The sequence below is a fragment of the Cetorhinus maximus genome, chromosome 6 (genome assembly GCF_964194155.1).
Source record: "Cetorhinus maximus chromosome 6, sCetMax3.hap1.1, whole genome shotgun sequence".
Classification (NCBI taxonomy): domain Eukaryota; kingdom Metazoa; phylum Chordata; class Chondrichthyes; order Lamniformes; family Cetorhinidae; genus Cetorhinus; species Cetorhinus maximus.
In genome coordinates, this window is record NC_135884.1 from 38,688,030 (window position 1) to 38,715,631 (window position 27,602).

The 27,602-nt window shown below is 44.0% G+C and overlaps 1 protein-coding gene across 1 annotated transcript in view; it reads left to right on the plus strand.

The window, feature by feature from the left end:
* The window catches only part of LOC144681722 (receptor-type tyrosine-protein phosphatase gamma-like), an 803,078-nt gene that overhangs the window by 739,500 nt on the left and 35,976 nt on the right, over positions 1–27,602 (plus strand). Inside the window, exons 20-24 of the mRNA XM_078543625.1 lie at positions 784–956; positions 5,463–5,598; positions 17,701–17,847; positions 25,300–25,393; positions 26,549–26,625. Coding sequence (XP_078399751.1) covers positions 784–956; positions 5,463–5,598; positions 17,701–17,847; positions 25,300–25,393; positions 26,549–26,625 — 627 coding nt within the window. The remainder of the gene's footprint in view (positions 1–783; positions 957–5,462; positions 5,599–17,700; positions 17,848–25,299; positions 25,394–26,548; positions 26,626–27,602) is intronic.

A 27,602-nucleotide genomic window follows, 5' to 3' on the forward strand; every position in this document is an offset into this window, starting at 1 on the left:
ATAATGTGAACAGGAACTGAAAATGCTGATTTCATTTTTCATTTTCCCCCTGAAGTATGTATTTTTCTGTTAAAATTTGCTTTGATTGTAGAGAGAGGAACTCAAGTGTTGAAGCACTGATTCACTACTTTGGGAACCGGAAGAAGACAGTTTTCTGGAAATGGGTCCAGGGCAAATGTTCTAGCCTTGGCCCTGCAGACTTGTTGAAATCAGATAAATCAATTGGGGGTCTATGGTTTTAGAACACTTAGAGGACTGATCACAGATTAGTTGCCTGTCTCCCCTGCTGCACCCCTTCCCTCCGATCAGAGAATGCTATGTGATCTGGGGGGCCTGAGGAAGGGAGGATACAAAAATGAGTTGAAAGATTATCAAAATTTTCCCTGCTTACAGGCATTGCAACATGAGAGCAATTCGGAATACAGGTGGCATTGATTTAATCATTATTCAATTCTGAATTACCACCTGACAAATAAGTGAATTTGTTATGCGATCACTTTTTCTTGATATTAGCCATTTAAAATACAAGTGAATATCGGCTGTTTTAACTCTGATTTTATTGGATTTATAATACTTTTCCAAAGGTGTTTAAAATTGTATCTGCTTTTTTTGGTACTGTAATTGCATATTGCATTCTAAATTGAAAAAGTAAGTGTTACAAATGGGTGTTGGGTCTAGCAATGACGTATGACTGTTGTCCTCGTTGGCACAGTTTTAAATTTACCAATCATCCTCCAAATAAAGTTTTACATATTCACTAATGCTGATAAACTGTGGCTACAGGGACAAAAAGGAAACCCCAAGGGACGTCAGAATGAGCGAATGGTTATCCAATATCACTATACACAGTGGCCTGATATGGGGGTACCAGAATATGCACTTCCTGTACTCACCTTTGTAAGAAAGTCATCTGCAGCTCAGATACCAGACATGGGTCCAGTGGTAGTACATTGCAGGTACGTGGAAATATTAATTTTTCCTCAGGGGTTTGAGGGAAATCTAATTGTGCATGGCACTGCTTTTGATTCAGCTCCTTGTATTAAATTAATTTTCGTGTTAGAGGATCATTCATCCTTCTGGCTGGAACGATGATGTGCTGGGGTTTCTGCATGGCTTCCGTCCTATTATCACGAAATATAGGTAGAATTGACAGAAATAATGCAAAGGATTCTTACACTTGGAACCACTTGCCCTTGAGTTATCATGACCTTTTACGCTCAGTTCAAAAATCAGTTTGGCTGAAGCAGTCCTCGTTCACAAAACGTGCCATGTCCCCTTGTTAGCATGGTGAATTTCTGCCAGTTACACCTGATTTGGGGGTGTTACTCACATGGGTTCAGAGGTTTGGCTGCAAGGGCACCCATGATCACATTAATCCACCATTAATGATAGATAGCTGCAGTGATCAGCAGTCAATTGAAGCCTGAATCAGGCCTGTTTCACATACTGATACATACAATTACTTTAGATTGCTTAAAATTCAGTTTAAATTAGTCAAAATTCAGTCAGTTGGTCTGCCTTTGGTACATAAGACCTATGGCCAGCAGGCACTTGAAACCACTGAATATCCTGTTTCTTCAGCTGCAGCAATTTCTTGAACAAATTTTCAGTCTGAATTAAATTAATTCAATAAATCTGAGGCTCCATTGTTTGAGTCAATAATCAATTACAATTAAAAATGTTACTTCATTGCACTGATTTGTGGGTGATTTTACATTCAGGCTTATGCAAATGAATTTGAGTGGAAATTTCAGCATGATTTCACCTTGGCAAAATCAGCTCAGTGTCCAGCGCATTGCACCACTGGCAGAAACTCCAGGCCAGTGTGTATATTAAAGACAAAGCAGAAGAAGATGAAAGGTGAGTAGCGCAGGTGGTTGCTGAACCTACTGAGCAGCTGAATGATGGGACATTGCTTCAGTCCCCACTTTGTTGAGTTGCTGATTTTGTTCTTCGTCTGAAGAGCAGCAGCCCTTGTCATCCGTGTCAGACTTGCCACTCGTCTGGGAAATGGCTTGGTCCCTTCTTAGCCCATTCTTCTTTTTGGCTCTCTTCACCAGCTGCCCTGATGATTTTCTGATGCTTCCTCCTCCATTGATTCGCTCTGCTGAGGAGTGGGAGATTAAGGGGGCAGTGCATTTGTTCGGCTGTCTGCTGCCTCAATCTTTTTCTTCATCTTGTCCCTCTCCGTGTCCTCCTTTGTCCCATTGTGTTCATTGGAGGCCTTGGTGGTTGGAGGGTTGCAAGTGTCCTTGGTAGTAGCGACACTGACCACTTCATCTGCTTCCCTCTCATTGGTTTTGGCTGCCTGTGCATAAGTGAGGCAACGTTTGGGGCAGGTCCTGTAGAGGTGACCTGCCTCGCCACACAGGTTGTAGCACTTAGTCTGTATGCAGTCCTTTGTCTGGTGCCCTTCCTGCTTGCAGTTCTTGCAGAGGACGGCGCTGCAGTTGGCCGCCACATGACCAGACTTGCTGCATGAGCGACAAAGTTTGGGCTGCCCAGCGGAGACAAGGTAGCCACAGCTTCCCTCGATAGTGAAGCTGGAAGGAGGGTGGATGGTGGCTCCCTTACCATCTGCCTTGAGCGTGACCTTGACCTGGTGTTTGCTGGTCCAAATCCCGAAGGCATCTTTAACCTCGGTGCAGCTCCCAACCTTGTCGATGTTCCTGGCGAGGAAGATGAACACATCGGCGACAAGGACGTGGGGGTTGTAAAGATGCACAGTCACCACACGGTCCCATTGCAAAGGCAGAGCAAAGAGTGATTCAACCATCAGGATCCTCATCTGCGGCTGGTCTCTCTTCTCCTCGAACACCTTCAGGAACTTGACGCAGGCAGCCACATTCTTGAAGGTCACGTTGAAGTATGCAATACTGGGGAAGTCCTGCAGGCAGCAGATCTCCGCAGCTTTAACATCTGCCTCATCAGCCTGGATCAGGAGAAGGCCTTTGACAGAATATCGCACACTTACATGGTGGATGTGCTCTCCAAAATGGGGTTTTGGGAGGGAATCTGCAACTGGATCCAACTGCTCTACACTAACATCAGCAGCACAGTTTCAATCAATGGGTGGGAATCAGATAGCTTTCCTATTAAATCTGGAGTCAGGCAGGGCTGCCCTCTCTCCCCTGTTCTGTTTGTGAGTTGCATAGAACCCTTTGCTGAGTCCATCAAGAAGGATCCGGGCATAAGAGGAGTGACGATCCCAGGCAGTGGAGACACTCAGATCAAAGCCTCTCTGTACATGGACGATGTAGCCATCTTCTGCTTAGATCTGCTGTCGGTGCACAGACTGATCCACATCTGCGACCAGTTCGAACTGGCCTCGGGAGCCAAGGTAAATCGTGGGAAGAGCAAGGCCATGTTCTTTGGGAACTGGGCTGACCGATCCTTTGTCCCCTTCACTGTCAGGGCTGATGGCCTAAAGGTGCTGGGGGTATGGTTCGGAGGGACCGGGGCATGAATTAGAAACTGGAAGGAGCGAGTGTCTATGGTGGAAAGAAAACTAGGCATGTGGGAGCGACACTCCGTCTCCATTGCGGGTAAGAACCTGGTCATCAGGTGTGAGGCACTTTCGCTGTTGCAGGTCTGACCCATTCCACACTCCTGCGCGATGGCGATCACCCGAGCCATCTTTCGTTTTAACTGGAGGTCAAAAACGCGATGTACAAGCCTCTAGCTAAGGGGAGAAAAAACGTGCCCAACATCACCCTCATCCTGATGGCCACCTTTGTGTGTGGCTGCATCAAGCTGTGCGTAGACCTTCGGTACGCAAACACCAGTGTCACTACGTGCTGAGGTTCTACCTGTCCCTGGGTCTGGCCACGCTGCTACCGAATGCTCCAAGTAGTTGGACCGTGCCGTACCACCTGTCCCTCATGGAAAAATGTATGCAGAGAAACACCTTTGACCACAAGTCCATCAGGCAGTGGTTGGCACGTAACGTCTTAGAGGCCCTGCGGGAAAAGGAGATGGTGGATCTTGTCAGATGGTTTCCCAAGCAGACTGTCAAAGTCATTTGGCAGAATGCCTCATCGCCAGAACTTTCCAACAAGCACCAAGATGTAGCTTGGCTGGTGGTGAGAAAGGCCCTCCCGGTCAGATCCTTCCAACAGGCCAAGAGTCTCACCCCCTCTGCACGTTGCCCTCGAGGTGGCTGTGGTGGGGACGAGACTGTTGTTCACCTCATTATGGATTGTGCCTTTGCAAAGAAGGTCTGGAGAGAGATGCAGTGGTTTCTGTCGAGGTTCATCCCGAGCAGTGCGGTGACACAGGACTTTGTGCTCCATGGGCTGTTCCCGGGGACACACACCGAGACAAACATCAACTGCAGCTGGAGGATCATCAACTCGGTGAAAGACGCTCTTTGGTCTGCCCGAAACTTGTTGGTCTTCCAGTGCAAAGAGTTGGCCCCGACCGAGTATTGCAGACTGGAACATTCCAAGGTCCAGGACTACGTGCTGAGGGACGCACTAAAGCTTGGGGCAGCCGCCGCAAAGGCGCAATGGGGAAAGATCGCTGCCTTTCAGCCATAGTGCACTGAGGGGCTGGGAATTGTATAGACCCCTCGGGCTGTACGGCTCACAATGAATGTCTGCATTGAATAATAATTGCATTATAATTATATTGAAATACCTCAGAGTGCAACATGATGTATGTTGATAATTCCAATACCATTGCACTGTCTGACTGTCTGTAATGACCATATTGAAATGACTGCAATATTCATTGATTGTATTGAAACACCTCATGACCCATGTGTAAAAGTTGAACCTGATTGCACTTTTTGTGATGGCAATTTAGAAATTTTTGTAATGTTCTTCCAGATATTTTATGAATAAAGTATTTTTTCAACAAAAAAAAAAATTTTGTTTAACTCACAGTTGGTGGCAAGAGTTGCAGGAGTTTCCACATAGGTGGAAGTGGTGAGGGATGGGAAGGATACTAGAGGGGGTATTGGAAGGCCATTTTTCACTAAGAAATTCTCAATTATTACCAATGGCCAATTCAAGAGAAACATTGACAGAGAGATTGGAAATGCCCATTCACAGGACTTGAATGACATGAGGAAAGTGGAAGAGGAGAAAAATGGAAAAAATGAAGTGCGACGTATCCTGGGAGAAATAACTGTTAAGTAGTTTGGCTGCACAGCTGTGTGTATGTTAATCCTTTCTGACTAAACATAATGCTTCCGAAGCCAAGATAGCTTTTGTCAATAATTACACTTGCATATTCAGTTAAATACCATATATTGAACCACTTATTAATGAATATGGAGATCAGCTGTTATTTAATGAGGTGTTTCCATAGAATTAACAAAAACCCTTTAAGAGTGCATGCATAGTTATTTACTCAACCTAATTTTCATTTGATCTTGCAGATAGATCACATTTTTAAATAGTTCTTGCTGTACTTGTGTATGGTATGTTAATTCTTTATTCTCTTTATTCTCCATGTAGTGCTGGTGTTGGCAGAACTGGAACATATATTGTGCTCGATAGCATGCTGAAACAAATAAAAGATAAAAGCACGGTTAATGTCCTAGGCTTTCTCAAACACATCAGGACTCAAAGGAACTATCTCGTCCAGACAGAGGTAAATATCAATTATAAACGGCACAGAGTCTGTGGTGATTCCAGGCTAAAATTGGGCAGAGTTACCAAGGTAATACTTGGCACAGTTTACAAGTAATGGTTTGCACCTACAGGGCCAGTTTCAAAAAATAGATCTTATATTTAGACTCAAAGCCTAGCATGTGGCTGGTATGTTTTAACAGAATTCTAAATTCCCTTCTTGTGTGGGTTGTGAGAGAAATAGTTATATTTGGCTTATGATGCCAAGAGTAATGGCGCACTGTTGGTCCCACAAAAATGAAATGCTCCTCATTCAAAAGCTCAAAACAGGTGGAACACATGAGTAGATAAGTTAATGGTAGTGATAATAATAAATAATTTTTCAATGCTCCTGTCTCTTGTGTTTCTATCATGGTCCATATGGGATTAAAAGCTAAAATCAATCAGAAAGTGGGATAACCTGTATTGATGCACAGCTGTTCCAGATGTTTTAAATGTTTTCCCTTTTACACTTCTGTGAATTATCCTGGAACATTTTCTATGAGAAAAGCATTATATCAATGCAACTTATTGTGCTGGCTTTATCAGGCATGCCAGAAAGAGGCCAAGTCATCAACTCAAATGCAATCATCTTGTTGGTTTGGTTTGCATGTTTGTTTGGCTGTTTTTGATTTTAAGAGATACTTTAAATTTAGATTGTCTTTTGTTTCTCAGCACTTTTGTTGCAATTCAGCTGTCCATCTGAAGCTATCTGAGTGACTCTGTGGACAAACTGCCATGTGTAGGTTCAGATTTATGGACCTTGCTTCTTGATCAATTTACATTGCATTTTAGCACAATGCATATTACAGGTTTCATATTTCTAAATTTTTGAAATGAATTAGCAATCAATAAATTGGTTGTAAATTTCAGTCTCTGATACATAATCCAGGATGAAATCCCTGGCTATTTTTCTTTAAGGCTGTTTTGGATCTAAGAAAGTCTAATGGATGCAATACTTTTTCCCATATACTGGTGAACCTCTTTTGGAATTGCAGATGGTTATTTATTGGATATTCTGTTTTATGAAGACAGAGGTGATTTAATGCCTAATGTATTATTTTTCTATGGTAGTGATATGTCCCTTCAAGACAACAGTTCTAATTATGTTAAATAAATCCTAGGCTGAGTCTATTAAGAGTTTAGTTGTTGTTTGGACTGGAAACTTTGGAGATTGGAACATGCTTGTCAGTTCAAGACTGAAGGTTAGAAATAGCCAGGTGATAGCAACAAACATTTTAAGACAATTTTGCATCTATAGCCAAGTCACATAACATAATTAGAACTGTTGTCTTGAAGTGATATATCACTACCATAGAAAAATAATACATTAGGCATTAAATCACCTCTGTCTTTATAAAACAGAATATCCAATAAATAACCATCTGCAATTCCAAAGGAGGTTCACCAGTATATGGGAAAAAGTATTGCAACTGTTAGACTTTCTTTGGGCCTGGATTTTCATCCTTGAGGCAGGTAGCAGGGGTTGGGAAAATTCCCAGCTCGACCCGGCCGCCTCGGGAGAAAATACCCTCAAAGGCGGGATATTCATTGCCGGGAAGCAGATGAAGGCTGGCGTTGGGCCAGCAACCCAGGGAAAAATTTGGGCGCAGCCATAGGAGCTTCCAGGTGTGGAGGTGGGATGTTTATAAGGCCTGCCTCAGTGCAGTGGAACTTGGTCCCAGTTAAAATGAAAACACAAATGCCCTCCAGCCTTCACCCTCACCCCTCATCCCTCACCCTCAAACAGTGCCTATGCCCCATCCATGCCACCTCATGCCGTCCACCCACCCCTTATGGCCCTCATGCCCCCATGCCAAGCCATGGCACTTCCAAGCCCATTGACTCACTATACACTGTATCGAACTAATTGTTGTGTTTTTATAATGAAATGAAAGCAACAATTACTTATAAGGGATTGAGTAAACAGGTTGTGGGTTCATTTACTTAGACTAGGCACATGAGAACATATATACGTAGATAGAAAGCTTGAAGACATCAGCAGCAGAGCTGTATATGCTGTATTCTGCTCACAGGCCAAAATGAAACTGAGTCTGGATTATATGATATACTTCCCTTCTAGTGATGGTATGCTGCTATCCGTTATATGCATATTACAACATCCCCCTTTCTTTTTAAAGATACTTTACCCCCCTGCAAAGAAGAACAACTATTTATAACACATGTTCAAATTTAGTTACCGTTACATAAGTATATAGGACTGGTGAATCTATGAGTCTGTAAAGCGTAACCCAGATCTTATAGTGGTAACTTTGTCTGGAGTTTTCTTTAATTGCTCACAGTGATCTGTGGGATTGTCATTCTTGGATGCTGTCCCTGGTTTCATTCGGGATCTTGTCCTAGATCCAATAGGACTGTACAGCAGTTGAGGGGCTGGAATGGACCTGATTTGTCCTCGGTTATGCCTCATCACCAGTGCACCTTTGTGTGTAATGGTTTGATCCCGAAAAAGTCGTGGTCACCTTGGCTGGTTGCTAAGATCCTTCTGAAGGATCTTAGTTGCAAACTTGTTGTCCCAACTGTAAACATGGCAAATCTGTACCTATGTTTTTTCATGCACGATGATCATTTTCTCTTGCAGTTTTAAATGTTGCTTTCTAATGTCAGAGAAAGTAGAATGGGTAAGAATAGGTAAATGGGTACGTGCTGGTCTGCCAAACATGACCTCTGCCAGTGATGGAATAGTTACGCTTAATGGTGTCGCTCTCAGGTGTAACATTGAAATGTGCAGATCTTGCTTGGTCTGTCTACATTTGCAAATTAGGGATTTCACCATGTGAATCATTCGTTCAACTAGGCCATTAGATCTACGGTAATGAGGAGGAGTAGTGTGATCGATATTCCACTTCTCACACATTACCTACAATTGCTTACCAACAAATTGCAGACCATTATCCATCATGATTTCTCCAGACACACCAAATAACCTGAAAATAGCGCTTAAGAGTGTGCGTGACTGTTGTGCTTGACGTATTGTGCAATTGTTAAATAATGGAGCACTTGGTAGAATAGTCGACGATGACGATGAAGTCAGTACCATGGACATGAAAGAGGTTGGATGTGATTTTGGACCAAGGATGGGTGGGAACTTCATGTGGAATCAGTGCTGCTTTGTGCTGACTTGGCATATGCCCTTGACATGCCTCGCACTTCTTGACGACGACTTCATTGTCATTGTTCATACCTGGCCAATAGACTTGGTGTGTTGTGAGTCTTCTTGTCCAATCCATGCCCATGTGTGAGTGATGAAATTGTTCAAGAATATCAGGTCGCAAAGATTCTGGTGTGATGACACAGGATAAAAGAGCGCGAGGAGAGCAGCGGAGACACAGGATAAAAGAGCGCGAGGAGAGCAGAGACACAGGATAAAAGAGCGCGAGGAGAGCGGAGACACAGGATAAAAGAGCGCGAGGAGAGCGGCGGAGACGCAGGATAAAAGAGCGCGAGGAGAGCGGCGGAGACACAGGATAAAAGAGCGTGAGGAGACCGGCGGAGACACAGGATAAAAGAACGCGAGGAGAGCGACGGAGACACAGGATAAAAGAGCGTGAGGAGAGCGGCGGAGACACAGGATAAAAGAGCACGAGGAGAGCGACAGAGACACAGGATAAAAGAGCGTGAGGAGAGTGGAGACATGGAATAAAAGAGCGCGAGGAGAGAGGAGACACAGGATAAAAGAGCGCGAGGAGAGCGGCGGAGACACAGGATAAAAGAGCGTGAGGAGACCGGCGGAGACACAGGATAAAAGAGCGCGAGTAGAGCGACGGAGACACAGGATAAAAGAGCGTGAGGAGAGCGGCGGAGACACAGGATAAAAGAGCACGAGGAGAGCGACAGAGACACAGGATAAAAGAGCGTGAGGAGAGTGGAGACATGGGATAAAAGAGCGCGAGGAGAGAGGAGACACAGGATAAAAGAGCGCGAGGAGAGCAGCGGAGACACAGGATAAAAGAGCGCGAGGAGAGCGGCGGAGACGCAGGATAAAAGAGCGCGAGGAGAGCGGCGGAGACGCAGGATAAAAGAGCGCGAGGAGAGCGGCGGAGACGCAGGATAAAAGAAGGCGAGGAGGGTGGCGGAGACACAGGATAAAAGAGCGTGAGGAGAGCGGCGGAGACACAGGATAAAAGAGCGCGAGGAGAGCGGCGGAGACACAGGATAAAAGAGCGCGAAGAGAGTGGAGACACAGGATAAAAGAGCGCGAGGAGAGCGGAGACATGGGATAAAAGAGCATGAGGAGAGTTCCAGGGAGCAGAGTCGGAGGGCGGAGTTCCAGAGAGGTGAGTATAAAAACCTGACCTCGGGGATTCGCGGACCTCGGGTCTTAAAAAAAAAATTAAAAGTGGCGTCACGGTAAATCTGTGACCTGATTGGCTGGTAGAGAATCTACACTGAATTTGAAACTAAAACATTGTTAAACTAATTAAACCAAATAAATTAATCACTTAATTAATAAGTAGAGGGTATCTAGACCAGAATCAGGGGATTACTGTTCTTTGAATTTAGCATTTATAGTAGAAATCTAGCCCTAGGGAACGTATAGTTAATAAGGAGTCAAGAAGCAGTTATTAGATTTAAATTAATTTATTAAATAGTTCTAGAAATGGCAGTTGCTGGGGTGAAATGCTTCACCTGTGGGATGTGGGAAATCTGTGATGCTTCCAGACAACTACATCTGCGGGAACTGTACCCAATTGCAGCTCCTCACAGTCCGCATGGATCGGTTGGAGCAGCAGTTGGATGCACTGAGGAGCATTCAGGTGGCAGAAAGCATCATTGACAGGAGTTTTGGAGGCGTGGTCACACCCAGGGTACAGACAGATAGATGGGTGACCGCTAGAAGGGGCAGGCAGTCAGTGCAGAAATCCCCTGTGGCTGTCCCCCTCCCTAACAGGTATACCATTTTGGATACTGTTGTGGGGGATGGCCTATCAGAGGAAAACAACAGCAGTAGCCAGAGCAGTGGCACCACGGCTGTCTCTGTTGTTCAGCAGGGGGGGTCAAAGCACAGAAGAGCAATTGTCATAGGGGACTCTATAGTCAAGGGCTCAGATAGGCGCTTCTGTGGTCGTGAAAGAGACACCAGGATGGTATGTTGCCTCCCTAGTGCCAGGGTCCAGGATGTCTCTGATCAGGTACGGGACATTCTGAAGGGGGAGGGAGAACAGCCAGAGGTCGTGGTACACATTGGTACTAACGACATAGGCAGGAAGAGTGACGAGGTCCTGCAGCGGGAGTTCAGGGAGTTAGGCAGAAAGTTAAAAAACAGGACCTCTAGGGTTGTAATCTCAGGATTACTCCCTGTGCCATGTGCCAGTGAGGCTAGAAATAGGAAGATAGTGCAACTGAACACGTTTCTGAACAGATGGTGTAGAAGGGAGGGATTCCGATATCTGGGTCAGTGGGATCTCTTCCAGGGCAGGTGGGACCTGTACAAGAAGGACGGGTTGCATCTAAATTGGAGGGGCACCAATATCCTGGCTGCGAGGTTTGCTAGTGTCACTCAGGAGGTTTTAAACTAGTATGGCAGGGAGGTGGGAACCAGAGCAATAGGTCAGCAGGTGAAATAAATGACTGGGTACCAGTGAATATGGCCAGTAGGACTAAGAGGAAGGGCAGGGAGAAATTACTGAACACAGTGGGACTGGGGGTCTGAAATGCATTTCTTTCAATGCGAGAAGTATAACAGGCAAGGCAGATGAGCTTAGAGCTTGGATTAGTACTTGGGACTATGATGTTATTGCTATTACAGAGACTTGGTTGAAGGATGGACAGGATGGGCAGATAAACGTTCCAGGATTTAGATGTTTCAGGCAGGATAGAGAGGGATGTAGAAGAGATGGGGAAGTTGCACTACTGGTTAAGGGGAATATCACAGCTGTACGACAGGAGGACACCTCGGTGGGCTCATGCATCGAGGCAGTATGGGTAGAGCTCCGGAATAGTAAGGGTGCAGTCACAATGTTGGGGGTTTCCTATAGGTCTCCCAATTGCTGGCGGGAGATTGAGGAACAGTTATGTAGGCAGATTTTGGAAAGATGTAAAGACAATAGGGTCGTTGTGGTGGGTGATTTTAACTTTCCCTATATTGACTGGGGATCACTTAGTGCTAGGGGTTTGGATGGTGCAGAATTTGTAAGGTGCATCCAGGAGGGCCTCCTGAGACAATATGTAGATAGTCCAACTAGGGAAGGGGCAATACTGGACCTGGTATTAGGGAATGAACCCGGCCAGGTGGTCGAAGTTTCAGTAGGGGAGCATTTCGGGAAAAGTGACCACAATTCAGTAAGTTTCAAGGTACTGGTGGATAAGGATAACAGGAGTCCTCGGGTTAAGGTGCTTAATTGGGGGAAGGCTAATTATAACAATATTAGGCAGGAACTGAGGAATCTAGACTGGAGGCGGATGTTTGAGGGCAAATCAACAACTGACATGTGGGGGGCTTTCAAACGTCAGTTGATAAGAATTCAGGACCGGCATGTTCCTGCTAGGATGAAGGATAAGCATGGCAAGTTTCAGGAACCTTGGATGACGAATGACATTGTGAGGTTAGTCAAAAAGAAAAGGGAAGCATTCGTAAGGGCTAGAAGGCTGGGAACAGATGAAGCCCGTGGAGAATATAAAGTAAGTAGGAAGAAACTTAAGCAAGGAGTTAGGAGGGCTAAAAGGGGTCATGAAAATTCACTGGCAACCAGGATTAAGGAAAATCCCAAGGCCTTTTATACATATGTAAAAAGCAAGAGGGTAGCCAGGGAAAGGGTAGGCCCACTCAGGGACAGAGGTGGGAATCTGTGTGTGGAGCCAGAAGAAATGGGAGAGATACTAAATGAATACTTCTCATCAGTATTCACCAAAGAGAAGGACTTAGCGGTCGATTTGTCTGGGGAAGAGTGTGTAGGTAGCCTGGATAATGTTGAGATCAAAAAAGAGGAGGTGTTAGGCGTCTTGAAGAATATTAAGGTGGATAAGTCCCCATGGCCAGATGGGATCTACCCCAGAGTACTGAGGGAGGCAAGGGAGGAGATTGCTGGGGCCTTGACAGAAATCTTTGTATCCTCACTGGCTACGGGTGAGGTCCCAGAGGACTGGAGAATGGCCAATGTTGTTCCATTGTTTAAGAAGGGTAGCAGGGATAATCCAGGAAATTACAGGCCGGTGAGCCTTACGTCAGTGGTAGGGAAATTATTGGAGAAGATTCTTCGTGACAGGATTTACTACCATTTGGAAGCAAATGGGCGTATTAGTGAGAGGCAGCATGTTTTTGTGAAGGGGAGGTCGTGTCTCACTAACTTGATTGAGTTTTTTGAGGAAGTGACAAAGATGATCGACGGTGGAAGGGCATGCTATATACATGGATTTCAGTAAGGCCTTTGACAAGATCCCTCATGGCAGACTGGTACAGAAGGTAAAGTTGCACAGGATCAGAGGTGAGCTGGCAAGATGGATACAGAATTGGCTTGGTCATAGAAGACAGAGGTAGCAGTGGAAGGGTGCTTTTCTGAATGGAGAGCTGTGACTAGTGGTGTTCTGCAGGGATCAGTGCTGGGACCTTTGCTGTTTGTAGTATACATAAATGATTTGGAGGAAAATGTAACTGGGCTAATTAGTAAGTTTGCAGACGACACTAAGGTTGGAGGACTTGCATATCGTGAAGAGGATTGTCAAAGGATACAACGGGATATAGATCGGTTGGAGATTTGGGTGGAGAAATGGCAGATGGAGTTTAATCCGGACAAATGCGAGGTAATGCATTTTGGAAGGTCTAATACAGGCAGGAATTATACAGTAAATGGCAGAACCCTTAAGTGCATTGACGGGCAGAGGGATCTGGGTGTACAGGTCCACAGGTCACTGAAAGTGGCAACGCAGGTTGATAAGGTAGTCAGGAAGGCATATGGCATGCTTGCCTTCATTGGCAGGGGTATTGAGTGTAAAAGCTGGGAAGTCATGCTGCAGCTGTATAGAACCTTGGTTAGGCCACACTTGGAATATTGCGTGCAATTCTGGTCACCACATTACCAGAAGGATATGGAGGCGTTGGAGAGGGTGCAGAGGAGGTTTACCAGGATGCTGCCTGGTCTGGAGGTTATTAGCTATGAGGGGAGGTTGGAGAAACTCGGATTGTTCTCACTAGACCGACGGAGATTGAGGGGTGACTTGATAGAAGTTTACAAAATTATGAGTGGCATGGACAGAGTAGATAGTCAGAAGCTTTTTCCCAGGGTGGAAGAGTCAACTACTAGGGGACATAGATTTAAGGTGAGAGGAGAAAACTATTGAGGAGATGTGCGGGGCAAGTTTTTTACGCAGAGGGTAGTGAGTGTCTGGAATTCGCTGCCAGAGGAGGTGGTCGAAGCAGGTACGATAGTGGTGTTTAAGAAGCAGCTTGATAAATACATGAATAGGATGGGAATAGAGGGATATGGACCCCGGAAGTGCAAAATGTTTTAGTTGACGGGCAATATGATCGGCGCAGGCTTGGAGGGCCGAATGGCCTGTTCCTGTGCTGTACTTTTCTTTGTTCTTATGACCTGCCTGCCTTTAAAAATGACTCCCTGGGAGATGCCTCGCTTGTTCCGGTAAGGCCAAAATGGTCTCACGTGCTCGTGGATATTCTGAATTGAATCAGGCGATCCTTCAGTGATGGTTTTCCACAGTTCCTGTAGTGTAGAATCTTTCGTTGTTCCTTCTTGTAGTTGCTGGCATTTGCATTGTGCAAAATGTACCAGATCAATTGACTGACTTGTATTCTCCTGCAAGCATAACGTTGCAGCTCCCTTGAAACTGCCAATTTTGTTGAAGCATTCTGGATATTTTGATGTTAGGTCATAAACTGAGGTGATTGAAGTAGTTTCTGAGGCTGATCTGCCTTGTAAGGTCTGACTGATTCCATGGATTGTCACTAGTACGAGGTCACAGCATGCTGGCAGACCTACAGTCGCTGGCCCTTTAGTCTCCAGGATGTAGAACATCTGTGACACCCAGGATGATTGACTGAACTTGCATTCCAGGACTATGGATCCTGCACATTGAATTATGAACCATTGTACGCTGAAAGTTGCGCAGTAGTCAGTTTCTCCATGGCCTTCCATGTCAGTGGATACATGTCTTTTAGAATTCGCAGGGGTAGTATGTTGACACTTGCCTCGTGTCAATCTTGGCCAATAACGACCACTTGCCAATTTTCTTAGGGCAGATAATTCAAACCTTGGCAAACACTTCGGACGGTGTGACAGCACTTAGGTTTTCCACAAGATTGATGGTGTGAAACGTGTGTTCACCGCTCTTTGTCTCATCGTGCACATCATTGTCATATTTGGTTTATCCATCACCTCATGTATATGTTTTTGAGAGGATACCGGATGGCCATTCTTATTGCTTGAAAGTACCTGCTGGGTACGGTCTGTAGTGTGTAGTGTGCAGCTCTTTATAGTTGCATCATCCTTTGCTCTAGTGCACTGCCACTGCCAATGGCCCTTTCTGCCACATGCCTTGCAGAATTGCTGGAAATCTAGGCATTTCTTTGGTACATTCAGAAGGCCACACCTTCCACATGTCTTGCTACATTTGAGTGTGATAGTGAGTGCGTCAATAATCGGGGTTGGGCTTAGGACCTGTAAGCTTCGTCGACCTGCAAGGATCACTTCATACTTACATCCATCTTGAGTAGTTCATCGATGCCTTACATTGGGCTATTCTAGCAGATCTTTCTGGAATGCTTCCCTGGGAGTGGGTGCAATCACCAACTCAACAATTCTGTCTACTAGCTCTGTGCCTGAAAAGTCATAGTATATAGCCTTTTCTCTGCATCTGCTGGTGAGGTGGTCTATGGATTCTGTAGGATGTTGTCGCAATGACATGAACCCTAGCCGATGAATACGGAAGTTTAAGCTGATTCTGAACCAGTCTTCCAATCTAGTCCATATCTTTTGGGAATCCTTTAGCTCTTCTTCCATTAATCCTGATGTATTCAGCTGTGTAGACCTCCATTCCCATTTGCAAGGAAAATTTTTATGGCTTGCTTGTCTGGTTCAGACACACCTGAATCAAGGGACCATGGGGCAGAATTTTATGTTCCGCGGCGTGTGCCTGACCTGATTAGGCATAAAATCATACAAGATGATGTCAGGCGATGTCCCGATGTGATATTTTGCTCTGCAGGCAAGCGCAGCAGTTGAAAGCACGCCCGCTGGCAATTAAGCGGGTAATTAAGCTCATTAACGGCACAATTGAAAGTGATTTTTTGTGGTCCGTCCAATCTTACAATTGGTGGATGGGCTAGGCAGCCTTTACATTTTTCATGAAACCTCATCCAATGGCAGGATGAAATCTCGGTTTGGAAATAAAATGATAAGAAATATCTGGGGACAGCATTTTTATGAGGTATGCTTTCAGGTGCTTGATTGTGCTATATGGACATATTTTGCAGCTTTTTAATGCTTTTTAAAATTATTTATGGGCCTGCAGCTCCCTGAGGCAGCTGTCCGCCTTTTCAGCATGTGTTTCACTGCTGGCTGTTAATTGGCCAGCCAGTGTGAAACCGCGGTCGGGCGCCTGTTTCCCGACTGCTCTTGGGCCCGCCAATCGTACACGCCTGACGAGGAAAAAAATTCAGGCCCATAGCTCTGTACGCTGTTTAAACATTTTGAATTTGGATAGTAGATCAGCTGCATCCCAATCCAAACTGGGGAATTTTGTGGACATTCTGATAATATCCCACTGACCTTCCTTCTCCTATAGTACCTGGAATGAGTGTCACTGTAGCCGCTTTTGTGTGCTTTTTCCAAGCTCCACCGTTATAATCACAACCATCTCTGGCTCAATTTCTATGACTCTTTTTGTTGTTTTTTCCTTTTGTTGGACTCTCCCTTATTCACTATCAATCCGGCCCACACCCTGGTCACTCGCCTTTCCCGACTGAGCTAACCCGGTGCTGGTCCTCTAGATGTGCTGTCCCACTCACTGAACTGACAGACTATGTGCTGCAATTGCACCACAAGGGATCCGTCTGCTTACCAGCTCTTTACTTGAGTACTATGTTGGCACTGTGTCTTCACAGCTTTTCTGCACAGTCAGCATGCTGCGGTTTTAATGCTCTCTGACACTGCGGTTTCATTGCACTCTGTCAGAATGTTCAGAGTCATCCCATGCCACGTAACACGACCTAAGGCTGTTCACCCTGTCATACCTGTACTTAACCTTGCTGCTTTGCTATTTGACCACTGATCACCATGTTGCGTTTATATAATGATATAAAGCACTGGTAATTCATAAGGGATTAGGTAATGCGTTTTGGGTTCATTTATTTAGACTAGGTACATGAGAACATAGATACGCGACTAGAAAGCTTGAAAACTATAGCAACAAAGCAGCACGTGCTGTTTTCTGCTCACAGGCTAAAGTGAAATTGAGACTGGATCACATGACACACTTTCCTTTTAGTGATGGCATGCTGCAATGCCTGAAAGGCATATTACAACACTAATGAACCCTAAAGTGACAATAGCATGTGTAATAAAAGCTATTAAAAAGTAATTAATTCATAACTTCCTACCATGTTGAAAAAGTCATTTCACTGTAAATGAATAAAAGTGTCAATCATCCAGACTCTTTAAATTATCAATAACAAAGACCCCAACCCTTTGAAACCACTTAACCTTGTGTAAATAAGCATTGTGAAATTTACAGCAGAGATCAGAGAGCCATAGCTGTCAATCAATCAATGTTTTCGCTGGGGCACAGGTGTTTCATCAGAGTAATGGATACTTGGGCTTTCAGACAAGCCTTATTATGTATGCTCAGCTGAGAGCCCAGACATCATCATGCTTGGTGAAACAGCTGTGACCAGAGAAAACAATGCTTGAATACTTAGCAGGTTTGGCAGCATCTGTGGAAAGAGAAAAATAGAGTTAACATCTCAGGTTGATGACTTTTTATCAAAATTCTGAAAGATAGATAATAACATTTGATCCTCTCATGTATTAAAGTTAGACTGTGCATGCAATGACTGTAGCAACATAAATGAACAATCCCATATATGTTGTTTGTTATGTTCTTTGCCTTTAAGGAACAGTACATTTTTATCCATGAAGCCTTGCGGGAAGCAATACATGGGAAAGAAACAGAAGTACCTGCCACTCAGCTACACAGTTATGTCAACAACATTTTAATTCCGGGAATATCTGGGAAGATGAGGCTCGAGAAACAGTTTAAGGTCAGTTACTAGAAGTAGAATATTTTTTCCATTCTATGCTCTGTGGCAGTATGTAAGTGTTTGTTGAAGGTTGGTTGCTTTAATCCTTTTTCTGCCCTCTCTCAGCTATTTCCCATGGATATCTGAATGGAACAATGCAAATGATATTTATTTTTAGTCTTAATAAATATTTATTGACATTAAACCTAATTTAAAAATTTGCAGATTTTCTAACATAATTCCCTAATGTGGGTATAAATGAATTAATACCAAGTCTATTCATTCCAGAGTAATTTGAAGATTAGATAAAGGTACTGGTGGATGATATATCTTCTCATCAGCTGATGCTATTTTTCAAAATAGGTATTTTATTAAGAATTTCACACAGTTTAAGGTCAGTTACTAGAAGTAGAATAAGCCTTTGATGTTCCCAAATTTTATAAAAATATTTTTGTAAAATTACTGAGGAGATGCTCTGATTTGAACATTTCTAAACTTGCTGTTTTTGTCTGTGTATTTAGAATGCCTTCTTCAATTTGGGAAGTGCCTAGTATTCATTGACACCTTACACAGCAACATGGCTAAGATTAAGGACCTTTTTTTAAAGATTGCAGACAAAAGTCTGCATCCTACCACTCTGGTGCAGCCTATTGGTATTGTACCTGCTACAACTTCATTAGACAGTGACTGCTTGTGGTGACCCTTTTTTAAAAATGCGTCCAAAAAAGATGTATTTGATTATTTGGAATTCCTCTATGTTGGTTAATGGTGATGATGGCAGCATTTACTCTTACTTTTTCAGTTTTTAAGTGAGCAATAGATACAAGAAATGTTGGTTTTAAATTTCTCTGATTTAAAGCCAAATGGCTTCCATGTGTGCTGAAAACAGATTTGAAAATAGATTGGCAATGGGATTCCCACTTTACTGATCCATAATGGGAACATTTTGTTTTTGTTGAATTTCCTCATAAATTTAATTTTTTGCCTATGGTTCTGATTTTACTTCATAAAATCATTGTGTTGAGATCAATCTGAAACCTTTTCAGCATTCTGCGTAGTGTGAGCAGATTACAATTTGCACAATGACAGTGGCTCAGAACTTTCTTGGGATGCATTATTTACATGTTTATTTTTTCAAAGACTCAGTTGTGTTTACATCATGTTTTTAGAAAATGAAAAGTAAAAACCAGTATTGCGTCTTGACCCAAGGGAACAATAAGGCCACACTGTACGTCATTCAGCCTTGTGTTGCTTGCTCAATAGAATGGAGAATCTGTACTACTTCTGCTTATTGCGCTCTTTAGAAGCAATCTGCATAAATCTAATCTTTTCAGCCATAATATTTGATGATCATCACTTCATTAACTGCTAAACATTCACAGTACCTTACTATGTTCTTACATACTCAAGTTAATATAAGTCAGTTTTCAAGTGTTAGGTTGTTTGGGCATGCAGTAGAATCTGTCGTTCAATGTTATATAACTTCTGTTCCCACACTAAGGAAAAATAAATCTGGGAAGGAGCTTGTTGAATGAGGTCTCGATCCCCTGGGCTTTGACCCAGAAGGATTTCTCCAGTTCAGCAGTACTAAGCCTGCAGCTGAAGTGTATGTGGGCCAAGTGTAAGATACAAATTGAGGGATGGGACATTCTCCATTTGCTTGAGCTGTGACCAAATGGAGAGTTGCTTGGAGAAACCTGGTACTGAGGCTTGCACCAGGACACTGCACACAACCTGGCCACCAGGGGCCCTCCAGCCGCCGAGGGAAAAGCGGATCTTCAGGCCTCAGGACATTCTGGCTGCTAACCTCCACTCGTCAGCAGGTTTAAAATTGTGAATGATCAAACGAGATTTGACTTGTTCTTCCTTCCATCTCCCCTCACTCCTACCCTCATCTCCACTCCACCATTGCCTCAATGCCCCAATTCTACTATTTCTGCAAATGAACAGAGAAATATTGCTGATGTTCCTTTTAATTAGAATAAAGATATCACAAGAATATACTCTAATGCATATTATTCCTTTGGACTAACTGAATGCCTCAAAGATAGTCACACCTGTTGACTGATTTTGTTTAGAACTTTGTTGAGCAGAAATTTGGCTTTATTTGTTACCATTATTACCTTTATAGCTTAAAATGACGGAGTAAACAGTCACACAGTAAACTAAACAATTATTTTTATATTAACAATTTCAATGTTAAAAGACTTTTATATTCAGATATATTTATATTAATGATGAAATTATGCTATGTTCTGCTGTGAAAATTTGTAACTTATTATAACAAAATATACTTCTTTTAATCCATCTTAAATTATGGAGTGTGTAGTGAACCGGGTGAAATCTGAAGTGAAGTGACCTTAGTGTATTTGATCAGTCAATACTGGAACGAGCATCAGAGCCGAGTGCATTGAATTTGTCACAATGACAATGTGATCAAAAAACAAGTTTGGGATAAGTGAAAATTCAAGCCAGTCTGAGTCTGGTTGATGTTGGTTAGGTTTTGTTTGGAGGTATATGAAATAAATGAAATGGAGTGGCTTTCAATGGGATCCCCCCTTCCCAATACCCAGTCCCTCAATCAGGCATTGAGTGCCTTTGAACAAGGGACTGCCCCCTGAGAGACTGCAAGCAAACACGCAAGGGTTAATATGCCGCACTGCTTGCGTGGTGAGCCCCTTGCCCACCGCTGGGTTAATACCAGCTGAAGTGAGGTGATGTTTGGGCATTAATTGCCCACTTAAGGGGCCTCAATTGGCGGCGGGATGGGAAGGCCATCCACAGGCTTTCCTGCCGCGGACTTAATCAGGGTGGAGGTGGGAAGGTGGCAGGTTCCCCTCCCACCTGACTAAACACACCCCCAGCCACCAAATGCACCAGGGGGGAGGGCACAAGATTCTACCCATTGTAATTGCTCCATTCTGGGCATCTGGGAAAATGGGGGCTACATTGAGCTACTTCTTTCATATGTTATTATGTAACAATAGGGGTCGGTGTAGCAAGGACAGATGTCTCCCAGAATTAAATCTGTTGGTTCCTGGCAAACATAATTTGGAGGAATTTTACATGAGGTTTCAATAGGAATGTTATAGATTTTGCAAAGCTTAATACAATACCTATTCCAGGTTTAACAATTGACGGGTGCACCAATATTTCATCTGCTCTAGACTGTGTGAACTTTAGAATTGAAACAGATTGCTGAACATCAGTAACATAAATATGATGTTTTGGCACAATCAGCCAATCATACTGACAACCAGCCCCATCTATTTGATTTTGAGGAAGGTGAGTTCAGGACTGTCGTGTCCCTCCATCAAGTTTACTGCTCTGCATGGCTTTCCGTTTTACTGTCTCAGGTGGACAGAATGGATTCCCTTTTCACTATCCCAAATGGAGTTACAGTATTCCATCAGATTTGCTGCTGAATAGTTTGATTGACTGAGGACTAAAGACAAATACTGAGGATTCTTGGCTGTAGTTGCATGTGTGCAAATCATTTGCAACTATATGATGGGCAGCTTGTGGTTGCTTACCAATAAAAATTCTTCTCCACCCAGAGAACTTGTACTTCTAGTTGTCCTCCTCACAGTGCTGTCAGTACTTCTCCTTTTCAACTCTGAGGGCAGAATTTTACGCTGGTGGGATTTTACAGTCCTGCCGAAGTTAATGGGCTTTTGGATGGCTTGCCTCATTTTATGGTCCCACCCCTACTGTGATGGGCCTGTAAAATTCCACCTCTAGACTTTAGACTGGTGCAGTCTTCACAAGTATGTGACAAGTTTTTTTTTCTGTTTACAAATGTGCAATATTAAATCATGTTCAACTACATCAACCCATCATTTGTGCATGATATCATCACGCACTGAACTGGTTGACCCAAGTGACAGAAACAGTTGAAGTAGATGACTAAAAAATATACGTGAATTTCCCGGATAAAGCTTTAACAAACCATGCTTCTGTGCCTTTGTCGCTAGCCACACTTTTCTGAGATCGAGGTGTTTAACTTTCTTGTGCTTAATCTTAATTTTTCTAAATGGTTTTGGAATTTGGATGTTTGAATTTGGATGTCAACTGAGGTTTCAACAAACACATTGTTCAGCAAATCTGCATTGCCTGCATGAAACCTGCATGTGACTGAGGACATTGAGCTGGGGACAATGCTTGGAAAATATTTGGTAGTCTCAAAACTTGCCTTAGAATCATGGCATGGAATTTTTAACACTTAGTGTAAATCTGGGACAGTTCTGCCCTAAGTGCAGTAGAGGTATTTTACCCACTGGCCGCAATGGCGGCTTTTCACGCCGTATTGTCCCAAACCCGCCACATTAATTATGCATTTCTGGAAAACACGCCGTTTCCATGGTGGATGGGCTCTCATGCACCTGCCATGTCATGACCTCGGCACTTCAGCACACCAGGCGCCATATTTAAAGAGCACCTGGCTTCCAGCCCAGGACTGTTGCACAGAAGACATGGCCCCAAAAGGCAAGGAGACTGCAGCCCCCAAGTTTAGTGATGCATCCCTCGAGCGCCTTTTGGACACCGTGGAGGCTCGCCGTGATGTCCTTTACCCCTGCTCTGGCTGCAGGATGGACAGCAACATTACCACTCCAGTTTGGTAGGCAATGGCAGTTGTGATCAGTGCCAATGCTGCACAGAAGAGGCTGGCTATCCAATGCAGATAGAGGACGAATGACCTCATCCTTGCCGCCAGGGTAAGGCAACCATCTCATCACTCTAAATTCGCACACTCAAGCCCATCACACATGCATTGGCATCTCAGTCACTGCCAGCTCAAGGGACATCAGCACTCATTCTTTCACACACACCCTCAAATCTCCATCTGGCCTCATCTCCTCTGGAGACTGCCTCCTCAGCCTTCACCAACTTGAGGCTACTTGCACAGATCAATTTGTGCTCCAACACAAACCTTGAGGTACCTCCATGCCCCACCTGCAGCCTCTTCCCTTGCCTGAGCTACTTCTCCACCTTCCTGAAACATGCTCTAGCCCTGCAGCCATACAAAGCCACCCCTGGCTATCGCTGGTCTAGTAGGTAGAGACCTGCCGTGAGACCCCCTAAAAATGATGTGGTGCTGCCTGTGAAGCTTGGCACTGATGACTGCCCGAAGCAAGGTAGGCAAACAAACCTCAAAGTCCCGAGTAAAGTGCAGCTCGCCAGGTGCACGTTGTTTATGTGCTGTTGTGAAGCATGTTGGTGTGGGCGGACGATCCAGGGGTGGGGGGATGAGTCTGGTGTGCTTATAATGACTTGCTTATGTATTACAATGAGGTTTCCAATGTCCGATGGCGGGGAACGTGGCCCTCCATCGACGGTCTGAACGGATGATTGCAAACTGGTTTCACGACATCTCAAAACCAATTTTTGGCCTTCTCGCCGTATTGTCCGCTCATGCCACTAAACATGCCTGACACCAGTGGGCCTGGACAATTCCATCCTTGGTCTCTGCCAAAATGGCAACACCATTAGTGGGTCAGGAATCTGTCAGGATGTCTACCCATGGGCTCTCAATCTTATCTGGAGATCCTGCTGAGGGACTGAAGTGAAGTGATGTATGCCAAGAACGAGCGAAAGTGGACAACCCCTTAAACCAAGGGCAATTAGTGATGAGCAACAAATGCTGGCTTTGCCATCCCCACATCCCATGAATGAATGAATAATAAATAAATAGGTGTGAATAGAAGTGACCAAGGAAGCTGGCAGGAGGAGTGTGATCCCTCCATTCTGGAGGCAGTGCACTAAGAACCAAGGATTTGGAGGCCAGGAAAGGTGAATGTATAACACTTTAGGAGCTAAGCTCCACACACTGACTTTTCCAACATTCTCCTGCACAGCACTCCTCAGCTCAACACACCTTGCAGCGGCACTTATTCCTTTCTTTCCAGGCACCTCACATCCCCATCTGGACAGCCAATACTCACACGCCCTCAGCCTATTGCCCTCTCCTAGTGATGCCTCGCAGTCACTCTCTACAAATGTCCTTCCTTCCTATCCACACAAGCCATGTCTCACATTCATAATTCTCTGCTTTCTTTCCTTGCAGGGGAAGAGAGGACAGAGACCTGGAAGGTTGACATAACAAGGTGTTGTTTAATGGTAAAGATGGTCTGCTTGGGCTGTACATAGTTTTGGCTGATAAATGGAAAGTCACTCTAAGCAAGCAACACCTTGTTCCAGTTGGTCTGGGCATATTGTCAATTTCTTACACTTGGTATTCATTTTGAAAGCTATCTTGAAACAGACCAATTGGTGGTCTTTTGTGCCAACAAATCATCAAAAATAAAACATCAGTTATTGCTATATTTAAGGCACAGATGTCTAAGGCATGGTCCATAAACTTCTTTGATCTGGCCTACAGGGTTCTTGCTGGCTCCCACCTCCTTTGTGCTTATGCATAAAGGGAACTTCATCACCTTCAAGCTACTTTTAATTCTTGGTAGTGTAGTACCCATATTGGACCATTCATCACCCATTTTTGCTTTAAACACAGGCTTCATATGATCAAATTTCTTGGGTTTTGTCTTGGAACAATGCAATTAAAGAAGTGCTGTTTTCATAAGTATTTTGCTAACTTTGTTTGTTTAGACAACTGAACAGCGTCGATTAGGCTCAGATGCACCACTTCATCACTTGTGGCTGCTCTGGTTATGGCTGTTCTCCCTCTCCAAAAAAAGACATGGTGGGGAGGAGGGGGTAGAAATTCATTTGCAAAGCAGTGCATCTAGCAGCACCATGCAGACTATGCTGATTTCCCTGGGGCAGTCACCGCCCCAGGCCGCTACCTGCGAGGCGTTCTTCAGTGTCATTAATGAGGGACATGACGTGGGTCATTCGGACCAGTGGCCCTCAGGGAGCTGCCTGTACCCGAAGAATCAACCTAAGTCTGCCGGCGGTGCTATGTGAATTGAACTGCTCACCCAGCATCCCTTTTAAAATGTGGCTAATCTTTTGTTGTTTATACTAAGGATTAAATTGTACAGCATGAATTTACTCTCTGTTTATATTGTACTTCTGCTGATCTCTCACCAAAATTAGGACAAGTTGAGGACAAGACTTGAGAATTTCATGGCAAATCCAGTTTTATTACTTGGGAATATTGAACAATTGACTGCAGCAGCACTTAAACAATTGTGGGGAAAAGATTGCCTCTGTGTGTTGTGTATCCATATTGTTAATTGTTAACAAGTGCCTTCACAATTTTCTTCTACAGGATATTGGAATTTCTTTTAGTATTCAATATTTCTCATTTTAGGATAGAAGTGATAAATGGTCTTAATGTTAATTTCAGTGTATGTTTCTCGTTTGGTTATATTTCAATATACAATGTACTTATAAAATATGGTGATTTTTTAAAAAATAGCTTTAACAATTTTTTCTATTTGAGAGATCTACTAGTGAATTATAAATATTGATTCTCCACTGATGTTCCCATAAACTCTATCTTTTTTACAGTTGGTAACTCAGTGTAATGCAAAATTTATAGAGTGCTTCAGTGCCCAGAAAGAATGCAATAAAGAGAAGAACAGAAACTCCTCAGTTGTGCCATGTAAGACAATCTCTGCTTTGGGGATTAGTGAGAAGCTGACATATTTGCAACTCAACTATTTTGCATATTTGAAGATTAACTATAAGGACCTTAAGTACCTCAACAGTGAGACTTCACAGTTATTGATTGGAAAGTGAAAAAGATTATTTTAGAAATCTATTTTTCAAGGCCTCTTCCATTATGCCAAGCATACAAACCTGATATCTGTGGCTAAAGTATCTGAAAAACTGTGAACTCGCATTGCTTTTCCCAAATACTGCCATATAATCGTGTTGCAAACGTCAGTTTTAAAATCAGCAAGGGTTGTGACCAAAAATCGTCGACATGAAATCCTAGTTTTATTGTACAAAGCCCTGGCCAAGGGCAACAGTGGCCCTGCCCACCAGCCGGAAAGTCGGGGAATAAACCTGCCTCGACCAGTCAAGGGACCCATGACCCCCAATTTTCCATGCAGCAGGCAATTGATTGCCTGCAGTCAGGTTTCCCATCCCTTTAAGGGATGAGGTTCCACCCCCACCAGGCTGTCAGCCAGTCAGATGGCTAGCAACTCTTCAGTCCCAGTAGCACCACTAGGAGCAGTGGCCACTGTTGAGAATTCAACCAGACAGCATCAGCATAAATGGCTACGAACCAGGTTAAGTGCGGCTGGGCTCACCGGGGCCATTCAGGTTGGCCCCAGCAGGGCGGGGTAGGTCATTTGTGAAGGCAGGCAGGGCTTGCTACTGAGGGGATGGCCCTTGCCCTGTGAGGGAGCGGGATGGGGCTCCATGTGCCACCCGCATGCCCAGTCCAGAGATTCCCCCCAACATCAAGCCTGCAAGGAGGCCACCAAGGTATACTTAGCAGTCGCCCCACATGGGTGAAGTGCGCACCCACCACTGGAAAAATACCACAGTTGGCCACTTAAGGGCCTCAATTAGGCTAAGGGTGGGAGGACCTTCTGCCAACTTCCCTAGCACTCATAAAATGCCATCGCTGACCCAATTTTTCACCCCCACTTAACCCACCTGCCAGCATGCTCCCTGGGGCCCTGTAAAATTCTGACCCTTTTATGTATTTACTTGGGAGAGAGTAGTGTATGCATGAGTGGAATGTAATTATTTTTGAACCAACCTTCTTCCCTGAAAAATTTTGCGATCTGATCCTATCTTTCAGCTGAACGAGCTCGGGTAGGCCTTGCACCATTGCCTGGAACAAAAGGAACCGACTATATTAATGCCTCCTACATAATGGTAAGTTATAACTAAGAATTGCATTTCCATGGTGATTTAATAAACATGTAAAGTTATAACCAAAATATAAAATTGGAAATTAAACCATCAAATATGCATAACCTCTCTTATAGCCTGTTATGATTGTTATGCCAAACAGCAGAGCCTGTTTGATTATACTTTTTGAATAATTTAAGTAAAGGGTGGGTGATATTTTCCACGTTACTTGCAGACTATAAACCATTATGAAAAATTAAACAAGACAAAAGTTACCCATTTTATGTTTTAGACAATTAAGATGCTTAATCTGGAATTTTTAATGCCAAAGAAGCTGTTTCTTCCCATTCCTTTCACTTGACAAAGTGACTGATGCAGCTACATTTTTCTCTCATTGAATTTATATATTCACGGAAAGTAATTTCCTCGGAATAAATAAGTCTTTTTACATTCAGATAGCGAGTTGAATTCGTGAACTTTTGTTTTAAATGAAAATATGACGACTTTGTGCAACATGGCTTTGCTGCCTTTAAGAATGTGGTAGCATTCTCACTCCAAGGGCAGTATCATCCGAGATTTGCACCAAGTGCGGAAGTGGCAGGTAAAGCGAAGTTTTACCCGCTGGCAGCGATGGCGGGCTTCCACACCTTTTCATCCCAAACCCGCTGCATTATTTATGCACTCCAGGGAAACATGCCATTTCCATGGTGGTGGGCTCTCATTTCTCCCCCCCCACCCCACCCAACCACCCCACCCCCGCCATCACCTCGCTGCTTCATCACACCAGGTGCCATGTTTACAGTCCAGCTGCAAAAACACATCTCAGTGTTTCCGGCCCACCACTGCTGGACAAAAGACATGGCCCTGAAACTGAAGAAGACTGCAATCCATAGGTTCAGCGACACATCTCTTGAGCGTGGATGCAGTGAAGATCCGTCAGGATGTACTCTACCCCCGCTCTGGCCGCAGGTTGGGCAGCAACATCACCAATCCGGCTTGCG